The sequence below is a fragment of the Heloderma suspectum genome, chromosome Z (genome assembly GCF_057233095.1).
Source record: "Heloderma suspectum isolate Gila_16-S chromosome Z, 16-S_ref, whole genome shotgun sequence".
In the NCBI taxonomy this organism is placed as follows: Eukaryota; Metazoa; Chordata; class Lepidosauria; order Squamata; family Helodermatidae; genus Heloderma; species Heloderma suspectum.
In genome coordinates, this window is record NC_139476.1 from 1,889,451 (window position 1) to 1,915,009 (window position 25,559).

At 48.4% G+C, this 25,559-nt stretch overlaps 2 protein-coding genes across 2 annotated transcripts; both read left to right on the forward strand.

Moving 5' to 3' along the window:
* The first annotated feature begins 90 nt into the window (after positions 1–90).
* LOC146333468 (DNA polymerase epsilon subunit 4-like) lies at positions 91–6,141 on the forward strand. The gene is made up of 4 exons (XM_084826185.1): positions 91–321; positions 1,839–1,923; positions 3,006–3,047; positions 3,480–6,141. The coding sequence occupies exons 1-4, from the start codon at positions 109–111 to the stop codon at positions 3,491–3,493; spliced, it is 354 nt and encodes a 117-aa protein (XP_084682311.1). The 5' UTR covers positions 91–108; the 3' UTR covers positions 3,494–6,141.
* Positions 6,142–8,055: 1,914 nt separating this feature from the next.
* LOC146333469 (uncharacterized) lies at positions 8,056–24,476 on the forward strand. Its single transcript, XM_084826345.1, has 7 exons — positions 8,056–8,104; positions 9,389–9,484; positions 14,873–15,015; positions 16,240–16,519; positions 17,540–17,721; positions 22,770–22,828; positions 24,158–24,476. The coding sequence occupies exons 1-7, from the start codon at positions 8,056–8,058 to the stop codon at positions 24,306–24,308; spliced, it is 960 nt and encodes a 319-aa protein (XP_084682471.1). The 3' UTR covers positions 24,309–24,476.
* The last annotated feature ends 1,083 nt before the right edge of the window (positions 24,477–25,559 follow it).

Consider the following 25,559-nt stretch of genomic DNA (forward strand, 5'->3'; position numbering starts at 1 on the left):
CCGCGGCCGGCCAGAGCGGAAGGGGCGTGGGCTCCAGGGGTAGGGGGCGGGACATGGAGCCTTGATTGGCCCGGCGCTGGCGGCGCAGGCGCACTACGGCGGTCCAAGATGGCGGCGCTGGCGGCGGCGCCGGCTGAAGCGAGCGTCGCTGCAGCGCCGGCCGGGGAGGAGGCCGAGCCAGCGCCGCCTCCGCCGCCGACCGCGACGGCTGTGGCTCGGCCGGCGCGGCTGCCGCTCTCGCGGGTGAAGGCGCTGGTCAAGGCCGACCCGGACGTCACCCTGGCCAGCCAGGAGGCCGTCTTCGCCATCGCGCGCGCGGCGGTGAGCGACTGAGTCTGCGCGAGGGAGGGGGCGGGGCCGCGCGGGCTGCCTGGCCAATCAGCAGGCCGCCCTCCCGCGGGCGGTGAAGCGAAAACGCGAGGGAAGGAGAGAGGCGTGGCTCGTGCGGTCGGTCTAGCCAATCAGAAGGCTGCCTTGAGCCTGGCGCGCGCGCTGCGGCGAGGAAAGTGAGCTGGGGGGCGTGGCCGCGCGGGAAGTCTGGCCAATCAGGTGCCCGCCGCCTTCCTCTGGCGCGCGCTGCGGGCAGGCCGGTGGGTGAGCTAGGGGCGTGGCCGAGGGAGGCTTCTTTTGCCGCCACTAGGGGCGCTCGTTGGCAATTATTATTATTACTGTTAGCAATATTATCAGCATTGTTATTATTAGCAATACTTAATTGGAAACGTGATTATTCCAGCATCCCTCTTAGGGCGGGGGGGGGGGTAGCTTTCCTAGGCCAGCCCAGAGTAATGTGCAGGCTTTTAAGTTCTCCAGAACTCTTCATCAGTCAACAGGGTAAATGAAGCCAAAAGGTATGTTTGCAGTAAAAGTTAACCTGTAGCTATGATTATTATTGTTAGCAGCAGTAACAGTGTTTAATTTTAACAAAATAAACGTTAGTCGAAGTTACATCAAGGCGCAGTACCATTATCAGGCCACCCAAAATAGCGTGCAAGCTTTTGAGTTCAGCAGAACTCTTCATCAGGCAAAACAAAGCCAAGAGGTATATTTGTGATAAAATAAAGTTAACCTGTCAATGTTATTAGCAGCAGCAGCAATATTTAATTTTAATAAACGTTATTCAAAATTACATGATAGGGTAATACCCTTATTAGGCCACCCAGAATAGTGTGCGAGCTTCTGAGTTTTCAAGAACTCATTGCGTAACTTGGTAACGAAAGCCAAAGGTGGGGCTGGGGAGAAATCCAACTGATTCTGAAGCCATGGGAATGTTGCATTTAATCACAGCCTTAAGATGGAATGTGGTAGGAGGCTGCAGACGTTCAGATCAGGATCTGTCCGGTTTCACCTAGGACTAATGGGATGAAGAAACATACAGTGGTTGAACCCCCGTTTCTGAAAATCTAAATATTGAATGGTTACTTGTTGTTGTTGTTCTTCTTCAGTCGTTAAGTCGTGTCCGACTCTTCGTGACCCCATGGACCATAGCACGCCAGGCCTTCCTGCCCTCCGCTTTCTCCTGGAGCGATGGTTACATAGATCTGCCTAATAAATGCATAATTTATTATCCGGACCAGCAGCAAGATTTATCGTTACAAAATAAAAACATGTAGTTATTTTTATTTATGGCAATATGACAGAACTAATATTAATGTTGTTAATAGAAATAATACTAAACGTACAAAGGGAACTGTGTGGTTGATCTACCGTTACCAGCAGCGTTAAGGAGGTAGAATCATAGAATAGTAGGTTTGGAAGGGGCCTGTAAGACTGTCGATAGCAAGGTCTTGTTGATAAGCTGCCTCCCCCCTTCAGTCTTCCAACTCTCTGTCCCCCCACAGGAGCTGTTTGTGGAGACTATCGCAAAAGATGCCTTCGTCTACGCCCAACAAGGGAAACGGAAGACACTCCAAAGAAAGGACCTGGGTAAGGGTGTCAATTCTCCTCCGCATTGCCTGTAATGCTGCTACCAAACAAACGGATAATGCAGCCTGGCTGAGTGGCAGTGGTTTAGCATGGGGGGAGGGGGGCAACTCGTGGCCCTCCAGATGTTTTGGCCCACAACTCCCATCAGCCCTACTTAGCATAGTCAGTGGTGAGGGATGATGGAAGTTGTAAGCCAAAACATCTGGAGAGCCACAAGTTGCCCATGCCTACTTTAGCATAAAGCAGAATGCCTTCACACACCAGACGCTGCCCAGCAGCCCTTTGCATCTCCTGCTAAAGCCAGAGGCGGCTTCAGCTCCTGGAACCGGTATCTCCAGTTGCTTTTCCGCCCGCTCCCTCACCTGCTGTATGGCAGTGCAGCCTCTGGGTTATGTGGGGGACAACTCAGCCTGCTCCAGCTGAGTGAATACAGTGGGCCTTACTTCTGTGTAAACCACTTATTTATTTACCTATGGAATTTCTTAGAATGTAATCCTATGCAGATTTAGACCGAAAAAAGTCCTAGAACTCCCAGCATTCCCCAGCCTGGACTTTTTTCTGTCTGAACTTGCATAGGATTGCACCCTTCATCACCTTTCTCTTTAAAAAGACCCAAGGCAGCCTGGAACAAAAATGTGCTTATTCTGTCCACAAGCAGTCTAGGCTATCAGTGGCTACTCGTCCTGTTGTCTCTGTGCTACCTCCAGCATTAGAGGCAGTCTGTCAGTACCAGTTCCTGGGGAAGATGAGCGGGAGGGTGTGGCAATCCCCTCACGTCCTGCTTGTGGGCTTCCCATTGGGCCATTTGGTCGGCCACAGTGAGAGCAGGACGCTGGACTAAGGAGGCCTTTGGTCTGATCCAGCACGGCTCTCTTTATGTTCTTATGTAGCAGAAACTTTTGTGGACTTTATTTACAAGGCTGGTATATGCCTCTCCAGCAGTTGGCCAGTGTGAAACCCTAATGTCACCGTAACAGTCCTGGAAATTGGGATTTCTGATTTCTTTTCATTCCTTCCCCACACCAGTACCACTTGTAATTGTATTTATCTTTTTACTTTTTGGATTGGTGTCCTTACTGCAGACAACGCCATTGAAGCGATAGACGAGTTTGCGTTTCTGGAAGGTAAGATTCCAGTCTTTGTGAACCACGTCTTTGTCTTGTTAGAAACAATAAACAGTTCTTCTATAAGGTTGAACTCCAGATCAGTGAAAACTTAAGATGGAGAACATTTCTCCTTAAGCAAGAAAGTCCCCAAACTGTGTGGGCATAGAATCTTTCTTCCTGATGTGTAATGATAACTAGGCAAGGTTTGTTTTTTTATATGTAGCCAGAAGCGTTCAGAAATGGCGTCTCCCACCTGCAGTCTGAACTGGTACAGTCCTCACTTGGGACTCTACCACCTCATTCTGCACTTTGAATGGTTCCCGGCCTAACATAAATCTATTCAAACGCTTAGCTTCTTGGTTCCAAAAGTGCCCGACTTATTCGTGGCCTGCGTGCTCCTCTCTTTCAACTGTCTCAGAGGTTTCCTTTCTTTGTGCGGTGGGGATCTAGGTACTCTGGACTGAATGGATTGAAGAGGAATTTCTGGAAGGAAAGAGAAAGCCAAGCTGTGCAAGTCAACCCCAAAGGCGCAAAAGGAGACTCTCCTGCGGAGACAGAGAAGTTTACTCTGCCCTGCCAGGCCTGCTGCATTTGAAACAGCACTGAAATGTGGGCTCTGCTCCATGTTGCTTTGTATATACCACAGCCTTATTTTTTTTTTATAAAGTCTGCATATTTCTAGTTCTTTAAATACATGCACCTTTCCCCATGCCTGTTTTCTAATACCGATGTTGTTCTATGGCATCTTGGCCACTCTAAACTCTGGTTGCTGTAAAATGGGTAGGGCACCTCAGGCTCGTGGAATCCAGCCCTCTCCCCTGTCCACCAGTTGTTGGGTGGTTTCCCAGACTTTTGTGCAGTTTTTTTCCACCATTTTAAAAGGTTGAGATGTCTCTCCTAGAGCTGAGTGACTGCCGGTAAGAGCTTTCAGCTATAATATGCTGGTATTTTTGGCCCTGCCTCTTTTGCCTTTGGCACCGCCCACCTCTGGAATGTGGCCCTCGAGAGCTGCTCTGAAATGGAATTCAGCCCTCGGGTTGAAAGAGGTTCAGCACCCCTGCTCTAAAACCCAGTCATGGGAATTACACACGCTGTGCTCTGGTGGTGGTAACTCCGCTCTTGGTAAGTGAACATGGAGGATGTCATCTTTGCATGTCTAGGACCTCACGCTCCCTGGTTCATTCTTTCTCACCTGACCACTCATTGCTGGGTGACAGCAAATAATATTTCCTGGTCATTTTTCCTTGGCTCCGCTTGTACGAAAAGCTGGCCTCTACAGCATTTGGCCAGGGCTCTTGGCTCTGTGGGCAGGTGGGGAAATGAATTGTCCAGTTTTGGTCCTTTGTGGGGAGGAGAGAATCCACCTGTCCTTCCCTTAAGCCCTGTCCGAAGCTAGCCCCGCACCGAGTCAGGCTGTTGGCCTGGTATTGCCTCTCCTGACTGGCAGCAGCTTGCCAAGGCTCCGGATGGAGAGAGGCCGAGAGATCTTTTTAACTAGAGATGCCCAGAATGGAATCTGGGCTCTTCAACACAGAGATTATGTCCTTTCCCAGTGAACAGGGCCTTGCTTTGTGTCTAATTTTATGTGCAGCTGATCTTAAAGGAGGGGTGGATATTTCAATACAATTAAAAGCTGGCTGGGGAATACTGGGAGTTGTAGTCCAAACATGTATGGAAGGCACCATGCCAACTCCAAAGTCCATTTCTTGTCCCCTCTTAATCCACACACTATCCTGGCCTCTTTGCACTCTGGCAGAAGGGCGGAGTCAAACACCCATTGCTGCTGTTGTTATATTCATTTATACCCCACCTTTTTCCCCAGTACTGGGACACAAGGCGGCTTACAAAAATTAGAACATATACAGTTAAAACATATGAAAATACACAAAAGTTAAAATATAAATTAAACAATGTAATTAAAATTATTTTAAGACGTTAAAACAGCATTTCAAAACAACATTTTAGCAGCTTACCCCCAGGTGCCAACTATGTCCCAAAGGCCTGCTGGAAGAAGAATGTTTTAGCCTGCCTCCGGAAACACATCAAGGAGGGAGCCGTCCTAGCCTCCCTGGGAAGGGTGTTCCACAGCTGTGGGGCAGCCACCGAGAAGGGCCTCTCCCGGCTTCCCACCAAACGTGCCCGTGACAGTGGTGGGACTGCGAGAAGGGCCTCCCCAGAAGATCTCAGGGCACGGGCAGGTTCATAAGGGAGGTTACGGTCTTTCAGATAACCTGGACCAGAGCCATATAGGGCTTTATAGGTCATAGCCAGCACTTTGAATTGTGCCCGGAAACAGACTGGGAGCCAGTGAAGCTGTTTTAACGAGGGGGTTGTACGCAGGTAGGGACAGAGGTTGGTCAGGGCCTTGCAGCTCTGGAACGATGACGTCAGCACCCTTCTGAATTTCACACCATCCACAGGAAGCCCCCAAATCCTTTGCTTTGCTCTGCCTAAACGTGGGGAGCGAATTCACCCTAAAGGGGGTTGGGAGTGTTAACTACTTTGGGCCACAAGTCTGGCACTTCGCAACAAGTGACTAATGGAAGCCAATGGGGAGACCTGGTCTCCCTGGAGCAATTAGACGCCAATGAGTTTCTGACGGGAGCGCTTTGCCTTTTGGCGGTTTGCAAGAGGGGTGTTTGTACTATTGTGTGGAAAGGCCCTGCGATTCAGTGGTACTTGAGGGACATTTTTACGCATCATCCCAGCTGCATCACTTGTTCAGTGCAGGATTGCTATGGAAGCCAGTTGTCAGCTCACCAAAGTTCTCTGAATTCCACCTAGGTGTTCGTTCCAACCTGAGTCCGTATCAAACTGCGAGCTTTTTTTTCCTGTTCACATCAAAATCCATGCAGATTTTCATGGAGATTTTTCCAAATGCACCCATCTGTTGTGCATATCTCTGAAATGCATGCATTCGTCCTCCATGGATGAAAGCGTGTTTGTGCACATTTTTTGAAAGTACGCGTCTTTTTAAAGTGCCTGTGCTGCCGAATGCCTTTTGGGGGGTCTGCGAATCACATTGCAAGCTCAGAAATGTACAGACTTCAACCTCAGCTCATGTCTGAGTCTGTGTTCAGTCCAGAAGGTGCAAACTGAGTAAATCTTGATCAAAAACAAACTGAAAGGAATTTCTCATACATCCCCACTCCGCATACGTTCCCATCCATTCGAAACACATCCCTGCTGGCTTCTTTACTCCTCAAGCCTCTGGAATCGTTTGCCTGCGACCCAATCCTGTATCTGTTTCTTCAGACGTGTCTCTTGGAATTTCATTTATTTATTTATTTGCCTGCTTATCCCCCCCGCCCCCCAGTAACAAAGTTCTCTGGGTGGCTTACAATAAACAGAAACAAATACAGCAGGTAAAGTAATGCCATAAAATGAAAAGCAACATAAAGACGACCTCAAAGCAAAAACTCACAGCAACCCCGCAGATTAAACCCAACTGCTTTTAAAATGGAGAAGCATACATGAACAGAAAGGTTTTTGCCTGGCGCCAAAAAGACTGCAGGGATAGTGTCAACTGGATCAAACTCTCTGGAAAGGCTGTTCCAAAATGGAGGTGCCAGTACTGAAAAGGCCTTGTCCTTTCCTCAGTTTGGGCACTCGGAGCTGAACTGCTGAAGATCAGACAGTTCAGGTAGGTCAATATGGGAGAGGGCTGTTTTTCAGGTGACCTGGTTCCAATCTGTTGAAGGTGCGGGAGTAGGGAACAGATGGCCTTCCAGTCACTTTGGGGCTGTCATCAGCCCCAACCATTGGCCATGCTGCCTGGGGTTGACGGAATTGTAGTCCAACAGCATCTAGAGAGCCCTAGGTTCCCCCACATCTGGTTTAGAGCTTTAAAGGTTGAAACCAGCCCTTTAAATTGGACCCGGAAACGGACCAGCAAATGCAACTGACAAAGCACCTCTGAATTCACGGGGACTTACTCCCAAGTACGTTTGCTTCGGATCGCTGCTTCAAGAGGGTCAAAATCCTGTTTTGCCACGCTTTTAGGGTTTTCGTCTTCACTTTTGGGGTTATCAAAGAGCCTAAAAAGGGATCCTGGCCCAAGAGAAGAAAAACCGGCAAAAAACGTTTGGGTTTGTTTTTGAAGAGCAGTGCTCGAAAGCTGTAATCCCATTTCAAAGGGTCCACTTCAAAGAGGCTCCCAGGCGGACTTTGCAACTGACTCTGTTCCCAAGCGATGCCACAAAGGCCTCCTGGGGAGAAGGAGACCCCTGTCTCCTGAACAAGGCTTTGAAGTGTGGCCGGCTGCCTCTCTCCAGACACATCACCCCAGCTCAGGTGCCTTGCAGGATGCTCTCTCCAGAGCTGACATTGGCTCCCCATTTGGCTACCTGGCTCCGGTCACCTCTGGCGATATAAATATCCAGGGGCTGGATTATCCAGAGCCCATTCTCCAGCTTCGAGGATGCTGTCATTTTCCTGGCTCGTCTGTCTCTCTGGCTTTGTCAGTAAGTCCCTTCTTGTCTTTTGCTTGGCCTTCTGGATCTGTGGCCAGCTGGAGAGGGATGGTTTCGCAAGTGACGCAGGCGCACAGGGCAGGTCAACACAGGTTTGAAATGGCTCCCGCTTTCTGCTCGATGCCAGTTTTGCTGCTTGAATCCAGTGGGGCAGCTAGGGCAGGATGGCGGGGCTGAAATCTGGGGCCCTAGAGCCCCCCAAAAGGCCCACCGAAAGAGCACCAGGGCCGCCATCCAGCAGGGCGGATGCTGGTTGCTGGAGCATCCTTATTTTTTTTTAAAGACGTTTTGTATTCAGGGGGCAGCTAGCTAGGCGTGTGCATGATCAGAGATGCTCCTTGCATCAGGTTTACTTTTAAATATGCATATTATCCTTTTCTATAACAAAATGGTGCTTATGCCCAAGCCAATGCATTTGGCATCAGGTCGGCAGAAGCAAACGCCATCGTATTCACCTGTTGCCATATTGGTGCTCTTAGGTGACTCTTAAATCAGCCGCTGCTCTCCCTTTTAGCAATCTGTGTTACATTTTTGTTACTACTTACCTTGTCGCCATGGTATCTTGGCCGTTGCTGCCCGTGGATTACGTGGCTTCCGGAGCAGGTGGGTGAAACGCGTGACCTGCCCGTGGCTATTGGCCCTGGGAATTTAATGGAGCTTCCACAGGCAGGAGCAGCCTACCTCGGAATACTATTTGATATTGTGGGCAACAGCCGGTGGGGTGGGGAGAGGTTATTGCTTTCATGTCCTGTTTGTGGCCTTCCCATGGGGGCATTTGGCTAGCCCCTGTTGCAAACACAGAGCTGGACTACTTGGAACCGCTTTGGCCTGAACTGGAAGGAATTCTGTTTATGTTCGAGAAACCCTTGGCAGTTTTTAGCACTGAGTAACCAAAGCCTTCCCGCATCAAAGGGGGGGGGCAGTAAATAAATTCCAATAAATCATGCTGTTGCAGCAGCAAACAACATGTCCTGTGGCACCTTAAAAGCAAACAATTATTGCTGGCTGGGGCATGCTGGGAGTTGTAGGACTTTTCTCCGTCTAAATATGCATAGAATTGTGCCCTAAGATATATATATTTTAAAAAGCTAAGCAATTAGCAGTGCAATCCCATTCGTGTCTGCTCAGAAGCTTAGCAGGGCTTGCTCCCAGGTAAGTGGTTATAGGATTGTAGGCTACAAGACGAAAGCTCCTGGGGGAATAAAAACCTCTTCACCTGGCATTGAAAAGACCATAATGTAGGCACCAGGTGAGTGTCTCTGGGGTGGGCGTTCCACAGCCAGGGTGCCAGCACCGAAAAGTCCCTCTCCTTAGCAGCTACCTGCCCCGCCAATAGGGCTGCCCTAGCTAAGCGGCTGATCTAGGGAACAGTCTGCCTGCAGGAGCGAGCGTTTGCGGGCAATGCATAAGGTTGTTGCCTGTGCTGAAGCTCAGGGTTGGCCAGCCTGAGCCCTGGAGTCCGCACCTAGGGTAGGCATGGTTGGGCACCTGCTGACAGCTGCCGCCCCAGCAGGGGCCCACCAGCAAGAGCCCCCCGGAGTCGCTCCTCTTCTCCATTGCAACCTGCTGGTTCACCTGCCTCTCGCTCTGGCTCAGACAATGGTGGTGGTGGGAAGAAGGAACAGGAGGTGCCGTGGCATCCTTGTCCCCGGGCTCTCTGCCTGCCAAGCAAGCAATGGAGAGGAGGAGGAGCTGGCGACAATGGCAGTGAGAAGGGAGACCCACTGAGGGAGGCGGTCTGTTGTGGGGGTCTCGCCCCAGGGCCCCCCATAACCCAGAGCTGGCAGCGTTCAGCCCACGTTCCTCTTGCTTTCCTTGATGGCTCTGAGTTTCGCTTTCTAAGCGCTGCCTAGATGTAACCTGGCACTTTGTGGTTTGCGACCCAAGGTGCTGGAGCCGCCAGCCGGCCTCAAGGGGGGCGGAACCTCTTTGCTGAGCACGGATGCTGCAGGAGGCGCACGCACTACGTTTACGTTGGACGCGGTGAGTGAACGGCCCGGCCCGGCCCGGCCCTCTTGGACCGCTCTCCTTCGCCTTTCCTTCCTCCACGCCGTGTTGGTTTTTGTTTTTTTGATGTATGTTCCACCCTGCTGCCGTAAAAGAAAAAAGAAAAGACTTTGAGGCGGCTGCGGTGAACAAAACGATCTAAGCAGAAAAATTCAGAGCTGACCCCCAAATCAATAAACATGTCAAGAGTTGTCTTGAGCCCCATTTCTGGGGTGGAAAGGCGGAGTATAAATCCAATCAATCAATCAATCAATCAATCAAAAATAAATACAAATAGAACATGCAAGGAGCAAATCAAATAGAAATCTGTTCTGCATATGGAGCGATATATAAATGTCGTAAATAAATCTCTTTCAATGCCTTGGTCCAGTCAAACACTCAGTAACACGATAATTAATGTTCTAAGGATTTACTAATCCACTTTTCAATACATTTATCTGGGATTTCTTTAAATCTTTTGTAATCTGTAAATTTGGCTTTGTTTTGTTTTTAACAAACTTGTACTGTATAAAAGATTTCAAGAAAGACGCTCACCGGATACGTTTATTGAAAAGTGGCGTTGATTCATAAATTGAATACCCATGAGAATATGCAACCCTATCTGTTATTCCCCTTATATTATCTTTCTCTTTGTTTCATATACTTTGGCCCACACACACCTACTCACAAGTAAGTACCACTGAGTTCAAAGGGGCCTGCTCCCAGGTAAGTGGGTATAGGATTGCAGTCTAAGTGAAATATTGTATGTGTTGCATCAGCTTCCCCCATTCTGGGGCCCTCTCTGAATTGGATCCAGGTTCTGCCTTCCTCAAGAGGAAGGTTTTGCTCCTGGAACATCCCTCCACTTGACTTTTGGGGATCTCCTCTTCCAGGCTGGAAGGGCCTCTGTAGGAAAGGGCGCAGTGAAGTTGTAAGTACATCAGAAGAGTCCTGCTAGATCAGACCGAGGGTCCATCTAGTCCAGCATTCTGTTCATAATCGCCAACCAGCAAAACCCACAAGCAGGACATGAGTGCAACAGCACCCTCCCACCCATGTTCCCCAGCAAATGGTGTACATAATGGTCTTATTCTTATCTTCACTGGTCCGGAATCTGTTTAGATGTGGAGCGGTATATAAACTTTGTAAATAAATAAAATAAATAGGCATACTAGCTCTGATACTGGCAGTAGCATTTGCCGGGTGCCTTTGGGCCAGTCCCTGACTCTGAGCCTCACCTACCTCACAGGGTTGTTGTGAAGATAAAATGGAGAGCGGGAGGGTCATGTGAGCCGCCGTGGGTTCCTTGCAAGAGGAAAAAGGCAGGATGTAAATATAATACACTGAGAGCCAGTGTAGTGTAGTGGTGAGAGTGATGGACTGGGAGCCGGGAGATCCGGGTTCTAGTCCCGACTTGGCCATGGAAGCTCACTGGGTGACTTTGGGCCAGTCACAGACTCTCAGCCCAACCTACCTCACAGGGTTGTTGTTGTGAGGATACAACGGTGAGGAGGAGGGTAATGTAAGCCGCCCTGAGTTCCTTGCGAGAGGGAGAAAGGCCGGGTATAAATGCAATCAATCAATCAATCAATCAATCAATCAATCAAGAAAGAAAGAAAGAAAGAAAGAAAGAAAGGCTGTCCAAATTGGTGCCTGTCCCTATGTCTTGGGGAAGAGAGTTCCGTAGTTTTCGCTATGTGCTGTGTGAAGATGTCCTTCCCTTTATCTGTCCTGAATCTCCCACCCATCAGATTCACGGGATGACCCCGCTGGGTTCTAGTATTTTGAGAGAGGGAGAAAAATGCCTCCCTGTCCACTTTCTCCGCATCAGGCATAATTTTGTACACCTCTGGCGTGTCTCCCCTTAGCCTCCTTTTTTCCAAGCTACGTCTCCCTCTGTGAAAAGGATTGATCCAGCTTAAATCTGACAAATTCCTGGAGGAGAAGGCTATCCGTGGCTCCTACTCCTGGTGGCTCTATGCTACCTCCAATATCAGAGGCAGTGTGCCTGTGCACACCACTTGCTGGGGAACATGGGTGGGAGGGTGCTGTTGCACTCATATCCCGCTCGTGGGCTTCCTGTGGGCAGCTGGTTGGCCACTGTGTGAACAGAATGCTGGACTAGATGGACTCTTGGTCTGAACCGGCGGGGCTCTTCTGAGGTTCTTATGGATCCAAACCCCAGATGTTTTGACCTACAACTCCCAGCATTCTTTGCCATCGGCCATGTTGGGAGTTGAAGTGCAAAAGTTCCCAAGGACACCAGGTTGGGGAACGTCTGTGTTATGTCCGATACGTGTGTAACATTTTAATTGTTGATTTTATGTGCTGTGTCATACAGGGCTAATGCTCTTATCATGTGTCTGTTTTTGAATTTCCTTTTTTTAAATGATAAAATTAACATAGATCGGGAAGGGGCAGTCGAATACACCGTCAGTCAAATGCTCAGGAGAATAAATAATTTGAAACGGACGCCTTTCATGTCAGTAAAGCTGGTCCAGGCCTTCTTTCCCTGTTCTTGCGCATGGACATTAATCTGTTTGTTTTACATCCCACCTCTCCGCCCAAAAATGATGCTCAAGTCAGCTAACAATAACATCCAGACTAGAAACAAAAGCTTCATTAAGGCAGATCGTAACAAATGAATGCATTAAAAACCTAAACAAGAAATCATCAGCACCAACCAGTTTAAAAAAAAACAACCACCATTCATGGGATGAAAACGTTGGGCCGCTCTCATTTGGGTGCATGTGTGAACCGGGACAGGAAGCAAAAGCCAGGAGCTGTTGAGAAAGTCTTAACTTCGTTCCCCCAACATCTGCAGTTGCAGGAAATGCAAAAGCCTACTTAAGAATCAAGTGTGAATTTGGCCTCATTGTTTGGAGGGAGGCAACTTACGCAGAATCCGGCCTCGGATATGAAGCATTCCTGGCTGTTCTTTCCAGGTGCTGACATTTTGGATGGGGGGGGGGGATCTGGTGTGAACAGGATAGGAAGCTGGAACTCAGCCGTGGGTCACTGCGATCTGGTTGGGGGCCCTTTTTGGGTGTCCAGACTCTTAGTTCCCTCCGGAAGGCGAACGAAAAGAGGGCCTGTCCACCTAGGGGCTACCATAATCATCTTATATACCGCTTGCCAAATTTACACATATGTAAAATATGTCACCTAATATTTATAGGGCGGGGGTAGGGATGGGGGGTTCCATTGCATCTGCACACACACCTGAAAGAGCAGCGGTTGATGCAAGGCTCTCGTTCAGTGACCTGTTTGCCTGCCCACCGCTGCATCCCCCCAACGCCCTCCCCCCAAATTAGAGCCTTTGTCTGTTTGCTTCTATGCAAATAAGCACCTCTGTTTCCTCTCTCCCACTGTCTGCTAATCGAAGAGCCGGTAATTCCTCCAAAACTAGGGTGGTCTCTCACCTTTTTTTTTTTTTTCCCCAATGAAGGACCCACACCCCTCCTCCAATTTCCTCAGCTGTCTTTCCATTTAAAGTACAGCATCTTACCACCTTGGCATTAGGGAATTTGCAGTCGATTGCAGTGACGATTGCAGTGACGATTGCAGTCGTCACGCCCGTTGTGCCTGAGGGCTTAATCTGAAGTCTTTCTTTCTCATAATGGACTGATTTTATAGATATTTTTACACCACCCATCAGCCAAGCTCCCAGGACAGCTTCTTAATGCCATTAAAGCAACACCAGACAGGCCGCTTAACAAGATCAGCCTCGGATGGCCTTCTCTCTGTCCCATCAGCCAGGACAGCTAGACTGGTGGGGATGAGGGAGAGGGCCTTCTCTGTGGTGGCCCCCACTCTGTGCAACTCCCTCCCTAGGGAACTCCGTCATGCCCCCTCTTTAATGAGCTTCCGTCGTGCATTAAAAACGTGGTTGTTCAGGCAGGCATTTGGAGTGGGTTAGGGTATTTTTTTTAAAAAAAAAATATGGTAAAATTTTATTGTTTTAAATTGTTTATGGTGGGTTGTACATCGTCCAGAGTGGCTGGGTGACCAGTCAGATGGGCGATTAATAAATTTAATAAATAAATAAATTAATTAAGACAATAAAAAAAACATACAAACGACTAATACGGCTTATATTCTTGTGGGGGTGGGATCATGCCAAGAACGGGACTCAAGTCATGTCTCGTCTGAGCCTCTGGCCGCAATCCCATCAAATTTCAGCCAATCAGGATCATGACAATTTTTTTTTTTAAATTATTTTTGAGGCTTTTTTTTTAGATATACCTACTTGAATTTGTATATATCCGTAGCAATGGATGCATATGAGATGTGCATATATACACACACGCGCGCACACACACACAAACGTTCTAGCAATTGTACATGGGCTTCAACAAAAATGGATCAGATGTCCACATAAGTAACCGTTTGGAGGTGGTGTCTATACGCCACCCGTTCAAATATTGAAAGCGTTGTAAGGTCCTCAATCCATTGCATTATAGGAGGTCAATGTTTAGCCTTCCAATACTGTAATATCAGTCTTTTAGTCATCTGAATTTATTTATTTATTTATTTATTTATGTCATTTCTATAATAAATAATATAATAAATAAAATTAGTCATCTGAAGGGTGTGCTGAGCTCTTTATGCTGACTTAATTTCCACAAAGCCGGTTAATAATTTAAAAGAGCATGTACATCAGTGGATATTGCAGACTGTTCCAGTGCAAAATGTATCTGTGCAATAACCTCCCCCACAAAAGAAGCAACTGCTGGACGTCGCCAAAACCTATGTCTAACATTGGCTGTATTGCACTGCCAGCAATTAGCCAAATTACAGCCTTCCTTTTCGAAGAGATGTTGCGGTGTCCAATAGACACGCGATAAAAAATTTCGCTGAATAGATAAACGATGAGAAATTGGTCTTAATTAGCCAAATTACAGCCTTCCTTTTCGAAGAGATGTTGCGGTGTCCAATAGACACGCGATAAAAAATTTCGCTGAATAGATAAACGATGAGAAATTGGTCTTAATTAGCCAAATTACAGCCTTCCTTTTCGAAGAGATGTTGCGGTGTCCAATAGACACGCGATAAAAAATTTTGCTGAATAGATAAACGATGAGAAATTGGTCTTAATTAGCCAAATTACAGCCTTCCTTTTCGAAGAGATGTTGCGGTGTCCAATAGACACGCGATAAAAAATTTCGCTGAATAGATAAACGATGAGAAATTGGTCTTAATTTTTTTTTTTTCCCCCCTGGCGGGGCGGAGAACCAGTTATTGGGAGAAAATGGAAATACATGCTGGAAAGATGTACTTTTCAGACCCACAATTCATTTGCTGCTTTAAAGGCATGAAATGCGTGGCCCTTATGTCTGAGCATTTCCATTTGTTTGGCTTGCCCCACTACCCTCACCCCCCCAGATCTCTCCGGCAGCCCTGTAAGGGTCGACGTGGGCCTGTGTGGGACCCATTGCAGTGGTCGCCAGAGGATTAACCCCCACGCTCCCATCTTCTCCGGCCTCTCCAAGCAAGCCTCCATGCTCGACTTCCTTCGAACCAAGAAGGTTAGGACCAGCTGGTTCCTCTGGTTGGACAGACGCGCAACCTGACCCTAGGCGCACGGACTCAAAAGCAACATGCGGGGTTTATTGGCTTGCTGGTGTGCTGGCCATGAGCTTTCCTGGACAGGGAGAGCCTGGCCGCAGCTCTGCCTGTGCCTCAGGAAGATCCAGATTAGATGCTCATGGCATCGCAGCCAGAACATTGGAGCAGCCTCACTGGATCAGACCTAAGGCTACAGGTTGGGGAAAGGTAGCCATCTAGTTGAGACCCCTGTTTCTCCCCACGGCCAGCCAGCTGTCTGCGGGAACCCCACAAGCCACAGTCAGGGATGCCGCCAGGTTTGAGGGCCCCCCGGGCAAAGTTCCCCCTGGTGGGCACGCCCCTTTAGTAAGCTTGCAGAGCAGTTGTGGCAGTCGGCAGCGCTGGGCGGCTGGGCAGGGGGCACCATTTAAATTTCCCATAATGCCCCAAAGCGATGCCCCAGGGGAGCGTTGTGGGACATTCAAGTGGCAGCTTGACCCTGCCAAGCTGCCCCAGCCAGCTGCCCAATTCTGCTAGCTGTGGGTGCCGGCCAGCCCCAAACACGCCAGCCTTTCCAGTCCTGGGGACCGCCGTCAGCCGAAACATGCATGGCGGTCATGCTGCAGCCCATTCGCGGATCCCAATCCACCAGTTCAATGCAGCAGCGCAGAGTCAGCAATCTTGGCTGCATCAGGATCACTGGGGAGGGAGGGAGGGGGGCAAGGTTAAAGCTCCCCCACCCACACACACACACACTGGTCTGTATTAAGACCGCTGTCTCCACACTGCAGCGTGTTCCCTGCCACCCAGGTGGTGGGGACTCACATCGCCTGCGCTGCCCACCTGTGCCCTAAACAGCCTATGTGCTTGCGTAGACCACAAGAACATCAGGAGAGCCCTGCTGGATCGGACCAAGGGTCCATCTGCTCCAGCGTTCTGTTCACACAGGGGCCGACCATCCACCCACAAGAAACCTACAAGCAGGACATGAGTGCAACAGCATTCTCCTGCCCATGTTCCCCAGTTCCTTTGTGGGCTCTCCTCCCTTCACGAGTCACAGCCTTCTCAGTGGTAGCCCCGAGATGGGGGTTTGCTTGCTGCTCCTCGTAGTTAGGGTTGGAACACCCAGTTTGCGGAGGGTCACCTGGGCTTTTGGATACTCCTGTTGCGCTTTTCCGCATCTCTGACCTCATCCTCCTGTACAGCGGCAGGACAGGCTCTCGAGACTGCCGGCTGGACTGGAACCCGCGGCCGGATCGGAGCGTTCCTGCCCGCCAGGCTACCGCTGTGAGCCCAGCAGCATCCGGGTGGAGGAGCTTCTCCTCCTCGAAGGCGCCCAACAGGTGGAGGTGATTCAGGGCTGCCAGTGCGGTGCAAACCCCCATGAATGCCTCCGCTCACCAGCCCTGAAAACCTTCTTTCCAGACTCCCCTCTGGAACAGACTGTGGATGTCGGCACGTGCTCCAGTCCACCACGTTCCGAAGGTAAGCAAGTTGCTAAAATAAAGCGAGTTACCAGTCCTCATTTTTTCGAATAAAGGGCTGGTTTCAATAAGAACATGGGATTGGTGAGGTTTAGTCCAGCAAGGGGCCTATTGGATGGATAGGAACTTAGGAAGCTGCCTTAGACTGAATCAGATCCTGGGTCCACCTAGCCCAGTACTGTCTGCACTGACTGGCAGCAGCGGCTCTCCAGTGTTTCAGGCAGGGGGTCTTTCCCAGCATGGCCTGGAGATGCCGCGGGGGACCAAAGCTGGGACCTTCCGCGCGCGAAGCGGGGGCTCCACTACTAAGCTACAAACGTTTTCTTAAAGTGAAGCAAGTTTCCAGTCCTCATGGCCGTGCAGGAAAGTCCGATTTGCGCAGGAACGTGGGAACCTGCCTTTGACTAAGTCCGACTGTGTGCCCATCTCGGCAAGAGCTACTTAACGTTTGGAAAACGACCTGTGCCAGCCCCAGATTCTGTGGGGCCCGTGGGCAAGGCCCCCTCCATGGGCCCCCTCCCTCAGGGAATCTACTTTCTCACCACCACTGTTACCAGCTGCTATTATTCCTCATCCTCTTCCTCGCCATGGCTCCCGCTTGCTTGCCTGCTTGCCAGGGAGCAAGGAGGCCGCGGCATCTGCCGCTCCGCCTCCTCACCACCTCCGTTGTCTTTTCCAGAGCGAGAGGCAGGCGAACAAGCAGGTTGCAAGGGGGGCGAGGAGGCGCGGCCCCAGGGGGCTCCTGTCGGTGGGCCCCTGCTGGGGTGCGGGCCCTTGGCACGTGCCCAGCTACGGCGACCGTTGACGCTGGCCCTGAAAACAGTAACAGCAGCACATGCACGGACAACACTAACCAACAAGTGCAATACAGAAAAGTGTGTGTCATTTCCATGGGGCATTGCTGAGGGTTTGAGGCATATTTCCCAGGATGCACGGAGCTTGAAGCGTGCAGGAGTGCCACGCTGTATTACGGGATGGCGGAAATTCTCTCCCCAACCCCGCCTGGCCCATCTCTTTCCAGACGGGCTCTTTTGCGTGCCCACGGAATTTGACTCGGTCCTGCTGAGGAGTGCCCATGGGCACCGTGTGGTCCGGACGCTGGGGAGCTGCGCGCTGCGAGAGGCCTGCTACCGGGTCTCCCACGTGGAGTACTACGCCGAAGTCGCGCTCAGCGCTGCCGGGGAAAAGCTGGAGCGGGTCAAGGTCAGCCTGTTGCCACCTCCGGCGTCTGTCACAAATCCCACCCTGCACGGCCTTTTTCTTTCCGGAGGGCCCATTGGCGAAATTAGATGTGATGTTATTGACATCTTTGGGTCCTTGCGTGGCTGTTTTTTAAAAAAGAGAACTTGCAGGGGCAGGTGGTGGTGGGGAACCGGATCAGGGTCATGAGGTGGGGGAGAGGGGCTTTAACCCTGTGCCCCTTCCACGGTCCTGATCCATATTGCCCCCTGCCCTATGCTCGCTATTTAAAATGGGAGGAAAACTCCCTTTAACGCCCTGGCATTAACATGAACGCCCTCTTCCTTGCAAGTAGATAGTTGGAATGTGTGCGTACGTGCGTGTGCGCGTGCGCGCGCGCGTTTGCCATCTTTTTCAGAGTATGAATGTGTGTGTTTTGTGTGACTGTGCATTTGGAGGGTGTGTGTTTTCACCGCTGTGCCTTTTTGTCCTGTGTGTGTGTTTTGCGTGTGTGTTCGAAGGACTGTTTGTGTTTCAGAGTATGAATGTGTGTGTGTGTTTTCAGAATATGAATGTGTGTGTTTTGTGTGACTGTGCATTTGGAGGGTGTGTGTTTTCACCTCTGTGTCTTTTTGTCCTGTGTGTGTGTTTTGCGTGTGTGTTCGAAGGACTGTTTGTGTTTCAGAGTATGAATGTGTGTGTGTGTTTTCAGAATATGAATGTGTGTGTTTTGTGTGACTGTGCATTTGGAGGGTGTGTGTTTTCACCTCTGTGTCTTTTTGTCCTGTGTGTGTGTTTTGCGTGTGTGTTCGAAGGACTGTTTGTGTTTCAGAGTATGAATGTGTGTGTGTGTTTTCAGAATATGAATGTGTGTGTTTTGTGTGACTGTGCATTTTGAGGGTGTGTGTTTTCACCTCTGTGTCTTTTTGTCCTGTGTGTGTGTTTTGCCTGTGTGTTCGAAGGACTGTTTGTGTTTCAGAGTATGAATGTGTGTGTGTGTTTTCAGAATATGAATGTGTGTGTTTTGTGTGACTGTGCATTTTGAGAGTGTGTGTTTTAACCTCTGTGTCTTTTTGTCCTGTGTGTGTGTTTTGCGTGTGTGTTCTAATGACTGTTTTTCAGAGTATGAATGTGTGTGTGTGTTTTCAGAATATGAATGTGTGTGTTTTGTGTGACTGTGCATTTGGAGAGTGTGTGCTTTCACCTCTGTGTCTTTTTGTCCTGTGTGTGTGTTTTGCGTGCGTGTTCGAAGGACTGTTTGTGTTTCAGAGTATGAATGTGTGTGTGTGTTTTCAGAATATGAATGTGTGTGTTTTGTGTGACTGTGCATTTGGAGAGTGTGTGCTTTCACCTCTGTGTCTTTTTGTCCTGTGTGTGTGTTTTGCGTGCGTGTTCGAAGGACTGTTTGTGTTTCAGAGTATGAATGTGTGTGTGTGTTTTCAGAATATGAATGTGTGTGTTTTGTGTGACTGTGCATTTGGAGAGTGTGTGTTTTCACCTCTGTGTCTTTTTGTCCTGTGTGCGTGTTTTGCGTGTGTGTTCGAAGGACTGTTTGTGTTTCAGAGTATGAATGTGTGTGTGTGTTTTCAGAATATGAATGTGTGTGTTTTGTGTGACTGTGCATTTGGAGAGTGTGTGCTTTCACCTCTGTGTCTTTTTGTCCTGTGTGTGTGTTTTGCGTGCGTGTTCGAAGGACTGTTTGTGTTTCAGAGTATGAATGTGTGTGTGTGTTTTCAGAATATGAATGTGTGTGTTTTGTGTGACTGTGCATTTGGAGAGTGTGTGTTTTCACCTCTGTGTCTTTTTGTCCTGTGTGTGTGTTTTGCGTGTGTGTTCGAAGGACTGTTTGTGTTTCAGAGTATGAATGTGTGTGTGTGTTTTCAGAATATGAATGTGTGTGTTTTGTGTGACTGTGCATTTGGAGAGTGTGTGCTTTCACCTCTGTGTCTTTTTGTCCTGTGTGTGTGTTTTGCGTGTGTGTTCGAAGGACTGTTTGTTTTTCAGAGTATGAATGTGTGTGTGTGTTTTCAGAATATGAATGTGTGTGTTTTGTGTGACTGTGCATTTTGAGGGTGTGTGTTTTCACCTCTGTGTCTTTTTGTCCTGTGTGTGTGTTTTGCGTGTGTGTTCGAAGGACTGTTTGTGTTTCAGAGTATGAATGTGTGTGTGTGTTTTCAGAATATGAATGTGTGTGTTTTGTGTGACTGTGCATTTGGAGAGTGTGTGTTTTAACCTCTGTGTCTTTTTGTCCTGTGTGTGTGTTTTGCGTGTGTGTTCTAATGACTGTTTTTCAGAGTATGAATGTGTGTGTGTGTTTTCAGAATATGAATGTGTGTGTTTTGTGTGACTGTGCATTTGGAGAGTGTGTGCTTTCACCTCTGTGTCTTTTTGTCCTGTGTGTGTGTTTTGCGTGCGTGTTCGAAGGACTGTTTGTGTTTCAGAGTATGAATGTGTGTGTGTGTTTTCAGAATATGAATGTGTGTGTTTTGTGTGACTGTGCATTTGGAGAGTGTGTGTTTTCACCTCTGTGTCTTTTTGTCCTGTGTGCGTGTTTTGCGTGTGTGTTCGAAGGACTGTTTGTGTTTCAGAGTATGAATGTGTGTGTGTGTTTTCAGAATATGAATGTGTGTGTTTTGTGTGACTGTGCATTTGGAGAGTGTGTGCTTTCACCTCTGTGTCTTTTTGTCCTGTGTGTGTGTTTTGCGTGTGTGTTCGAAGGACTGTTTGTTTTTCAGAGTATGAATGTGTGTGTGTGTTTTCAGAATATGAATGTGTGTGTTTTGTGTGACTGTGCATTTTGAGGGTGTGTGTTTTCACCTCTGTGTCTTTTTGTCCTGTGTGTGTGTTTTGCGTGTGTGTTCGAAGGACTGTTTGTGTTTCAGAGTATGAATGTGTGTGTGTGTTTTCAGAATATGAATGTGTGTGTTTTGTGTGACTGTGCATTTTGAGAGTGTGTGTTTTAACCTCTGTGTCTTTTTGTCCTGTGTGTGTGTTTTGCGTGTGTGTTCTAATGACTGTTTTTCAGAGTATGAATGTGTGTGTGTGTTTTCAGAATATGAATGTGTGTGTTTTGTGTGACTGTGCATTTGGAGAGTGTGTGCTTTCACCTCTGTGTCTTTTTGTCCTGTGTGTGTGTTTTGCGTGCGTGTTCGAAGGACTGTTTGTGTTTCAGAGTATGAATGTGTGTGTGTGTTTTCAGAATATGAATGTGTGTGTTTTGTGTGACTGTGCATTTGGAGAGTGTGTGTTTTCACCTCTGTGTCTTTTTGTCCTGTGTGTGTGTTTTGCGTGTGTGTTCGAAGGACTGTTTGTGTTTCAGAGTATGAATGTGTGTGTGTGTTTTCAGAATATGAATGTGTGTGTTTTGTGTGACTGTGCATTTTGAGGGTGTGTGTTTTCACCTCTGTGTCTTTTTGTCCTGTGTGTGTGTTTTGCGTGTGTGTTCGAAGGACTGTTTGTGTTTCAGAGTATGAATGTGTGTGTGTGTTTTCAGAATATGAATGTGTGTGTTTCGTGTGACTGTGCATTTTGAGAGTGTGTGTTTTCACCTCTGTGTCTTTTTGTCCTGTGTGTGTGTTTTGCGTGTGTGTTCGAAGGACTGTTTGTGTTTCAGAGTATGAATGTGTGTGTGTGTTTTCAGAATATGAATGTGTGTGTTTTGTGTGACTGTGCATTTTGAGGGTGTGTGTTTTAACCTCTGTGTCTTTTTGTCCTGTGTGTGTGTTCTGCATGTGTGTTCGAAGGACTGTTTGTGTTTCAGAGTATGAATGTGTGTGTGTGTTTTCAGAATATGAATGTGTGTGTTTTGTGTGACTGTGCATTTTGAGGGTGTGTGTTTTAACCTCTGTGTCTTTTTGTCCTGTGTGTGTGTTTTGCGTGTGTGTTCTAATGACTGTTTTTCAGAGTATGAATGTGTGTGTGTGTTTTCAGAATATGAATGTGTGTGTTTTGTGTGACTGTGCATTTGGAGAGTGTGTGCTTTCACCTCTGTGTCTTTTTGTCCTGTGTGCGTGTTTTGCGTGTGTGTTCGAAGGACTGTTTGTGTTTCAGAGTATGAATGTGTGTGTGTGTTTTCAGAATATGAATGTGTGTGTTTTGTGTGACTGTGCATTTTGAGGGTGTGTGTTTTAACCTCTGTGTCTTTTTGTCCTGTGTGTGTGTTTTGCGTGTGTGTTCGAAGGACTGTTTGTGTTTCAGAGTATGAATGTGTGTGTGTGTTTTCAGAATATGAATGTGTGTGTTTTGTGTGACTGTGCATTTTGAGAGTGTGTTTTAACCTCTGTGTCTTTTTGTCCTGTGTGTGTGTTTTGCGTGTGTGTTCTAATAACTGTTTTTCAGAGTATGAATGTGTGTGTGTGTTTTCAGAATATGAATGTGTGTGTTTTGTGTGACTGTGCATTTGGAGAGTGTGTGCTTTCACCTCTGCGTCTTTTTGTCCTGTGTGTGTGTTTTGCGTGTGTGTTCGAAGGACTGTTTGTGTTTCAGAGTATGAATGTGTGTGTGTGTTTTGTGTGGCCCAGTAAATAATCTTCCACAGTGAATTTGTCTGTCTTCTAAGGGACCACAAAATAACGCTTTGCCTTTTCTTTTCTCTTCTCTTCTCTTCTCTTCTCTTCTCTTCTCTTCTCTTCTCTTCTCTTCTCTCTTCTCTTCTCTTTTCTTTCCTTTTCTCTTTTCTTTTCTTTTCTTTTCTCTTCTTTTCTCTTCTCTTTTTTCTTTTCTTTTCTCTTCTCTTCTCTTCTCTTTTCTTTTCTCTTTGCTTTTCTCTTTTCTTTTCTTTTCTTTTCTTTTCTTTTCACCGCAACAGGCCAAATGCCACAATCCCCCTGGAATATGGCAAAAAAATTGTTCTGAAAATGGGTTTGGTCAATGGGCCTCCATCCCCCCATTGTGCACAGCTGTTTACACCCTTCATGCTTGGGATGTAGAAGGTGGGGCAAAGAGGTGGAGGGAGAACTCCCAGCCCTTGCTGGCTTCCAGGAAGGGTTGCCCCTGAACCTCTGTCCATCCTGCCAAGTCAGTGGGAGGCAGCCAAGTGAACTGCCCTGCTCTTTGTTTTGTAAATCTTTCAGGAAATCGATGTCGGAAGGTGCTTTGGGCAGTGTGTCTCTGGAAATCGCTGCCTGCTGAGGTAAGCACAGCTGTTTAAAGAGACTCTGCACACACGCGCGCACACAGATGTGCACAGGCGCTAGCTGCAAAGCATACGCCAGGTGCCGCCGGTCAAATCCAGTTCTAAATGTGCATCGGCCAAGTGTGTCCCTGGGCAGAGCCACGTACGTGCATGCATGCCCAACAGCGCAGGTGGGTGCTGCGGCCAGCCCAAGAGGAGGTCCCACTGTTCCTTTGGCTTTCCCCCTTGAGTGGGAGCCGATGCTTCTTGCCTGTGGATTGCCTTCCCAGTGACAGACGGGCGGATAGGGGCCTCAAAGACCTGTGACATTTCTGCAGGGCATGAAGTGTGAAGTGAGACATTGACCGCGCACGCGGTGCGGGGTCGCGTAAGATTTTATTTGTTTTTTAACTCGGCAGTGTGCTTGTCTTGCGAAAGCGCTTGTATGGGAAAGAAATATAATAATCAAAGAAGTCGGCCTTCTCCAGCACAACTCCCAGCAGAGCTGGCCGAGGGATGCTGGGAATCGTAGTCCAACAGTTCTATAGGGCAACCGGGTTGGTAAGGCTGAAAGGTCGTTGTTGTTCAGTCGTTCAGTCGGGTCCGACCCTTTGTGACCCCATGGACCAGAGCACGCCAGGCCTTCCCGTCCTGCGCTCTCTCCCGGAGCGTGCTCAAGTCCATATCCATTGCATCGGTGATGCTATCCAGCCATCTCATCCTCTGCCGTCCCCTTCTCCTTTTGCCTTCAGTCTTTCCCAGCATCAGGGTCTTTTCCAGAGAGTTTTCTCTTCGCATTAGGTGGCCAAAATATTTCAGCTTCAGCTTCAGTATCTGTCCTTCCAATGAGCACTCAGGGTTGACGTCCTTTAGGACGGACTGATTTGGCCTCCTTTTATTATTACGCCTGTTCTGTCTGGCTACGCCGATGCCTGGATCTCCCATCCCTTTGTGCTCACTCCTTATCAGTGAGGTATGTGTCGTGTCACACCTTTGGACCCCTCCACCACCTCCTCCGCCTCCTCTTCTTCTCATCATCATTCATCATCATTTACCAAGAGTGCTATATTTTTAGAGCAGAAAGGCAGGCTGAAAAGGATAATAAAATGTTATAGTTCTGTAAAAGGACTTGCTTTAACAGGTAAGTTATTGTGCTAGAGAGGGAGAGATACACCCGGATTGTATTGTGCATTGATGTCGTTGTCTTCAACTCGTAGCCCTCCTGTGTTTTCCCATTGCTTCTTCTGTCTTTTTTCTTACCTCGGAAAATCCGTTAAGAGTGACACAGAGCAAATAGCTGCAGGAGACCTAGGCCAACTCTTCCTGCTTCCGCTTTTTCCCATGCAGGGACCAGCAGACCCAAGACAAGTGTCCCATTTGGGCCGAAGGCGTCTCCGGCCGCTGCACCCCCCACCAGTACGAGACCCACATTTTCCACATCCGGACCGGGGAGCTGCGCACCGTCTTCGCCATCCAGACTTGCAAGTGTGGGGCCTGAGAGGATTAGGAACGGACGCCTCCGATAACATGTACGGGTGGTGTGAAATAAACGGAGGTGGTGCCGTGTGGGCGGGATGTTCTGTTCGCCACCGTCTCCTCTCCCGGCGGAGTGTACGATATGTGTACGAGAGGTGGCCGATGTGTAAATAAAAAATTATTTTGAAGGAAAGAGCCGTGTGCTTCAGACATCAGAGTCCTCCGCTGACGTTGCAAAGATCCCAGAGGAATGACCCTTCAGGCTGGATCCAGACTTGTTGGAAATAGATCAGACTTCCCCGACTAGTGCATTCCAGATAGGTTAGACTACAACACCTAGCACCCCCAATAGCTGGGGAATTCTGGGAGTTGTAGGACTTTTTCTGTCTAAACTAGCGTAGGATTGCACCGTAAAGTTCTTATAGCCAGTAACTAACCCCCCACCCCCTGCTATAGGGATTCCACCCAATCATGTACAGAGTGCTCTTTCTGGCACCACAGCCAGCTTCCTCATGTCCACAGTGAAAGGGATGGGATTCCTGAAGCAGGGGAGGGTTTTTTTTTTACCGTCCAGACACCTTTCTGCAATACAATGATGTGGTACTTTCCATGACTTTTCTGAGAAGACTTGTCTGAAGAGCAGGGTACGCTTCATCCAAGTGCGGCACACTGAGCCCTCTGCTCACAACTGGACACACTTTAAGAAAGATCAAATTAAAATGGGACCAGAAGGGGGCGGCGAAGGTTATGGAAAACAAGCCCGGAATGTGATGTTACTGCAAAAAAGGCGAATGTGATTTTAGGCTGCATTCGTAGCAGAACCAACATTTCCAAGTCATGGGGAGTGATATTCTGCACTAGTCAGACTTCATCTGGAGAGTACTATGTCCAGTTCCCTGCATTTTAAGAAGGGTTCAGACACATTAAAACCTCTTCAGAGGAGGCTCACAGAGATGGTCAGGTGTATGAGAATGGAGCCCTGTGATGAAATGGTGAACATGCTGGATACGTTTAGCTTTGAGAAGGAGCGGTGAGGGAAAGATTAGACTTCTCAAATCCCAGAAAGGTTGTCACACAGAAGAGTGCAAAGGTGTTGCCTGCTGTCCCAGAGGGCAGGAGTTGATCTAACAGGCTTAAAGTTAGAGAAGAGAGTTGCACTAGCTCTAGATTTCCTTCATCAAGCAAGGGGTTGGACTAGATGCCCTCCAAGACCCCCTCCAACTATGTGATTCTATGGTTCTTCAGGGTTGCGATGCTTTTTTCTTCCTTTTGC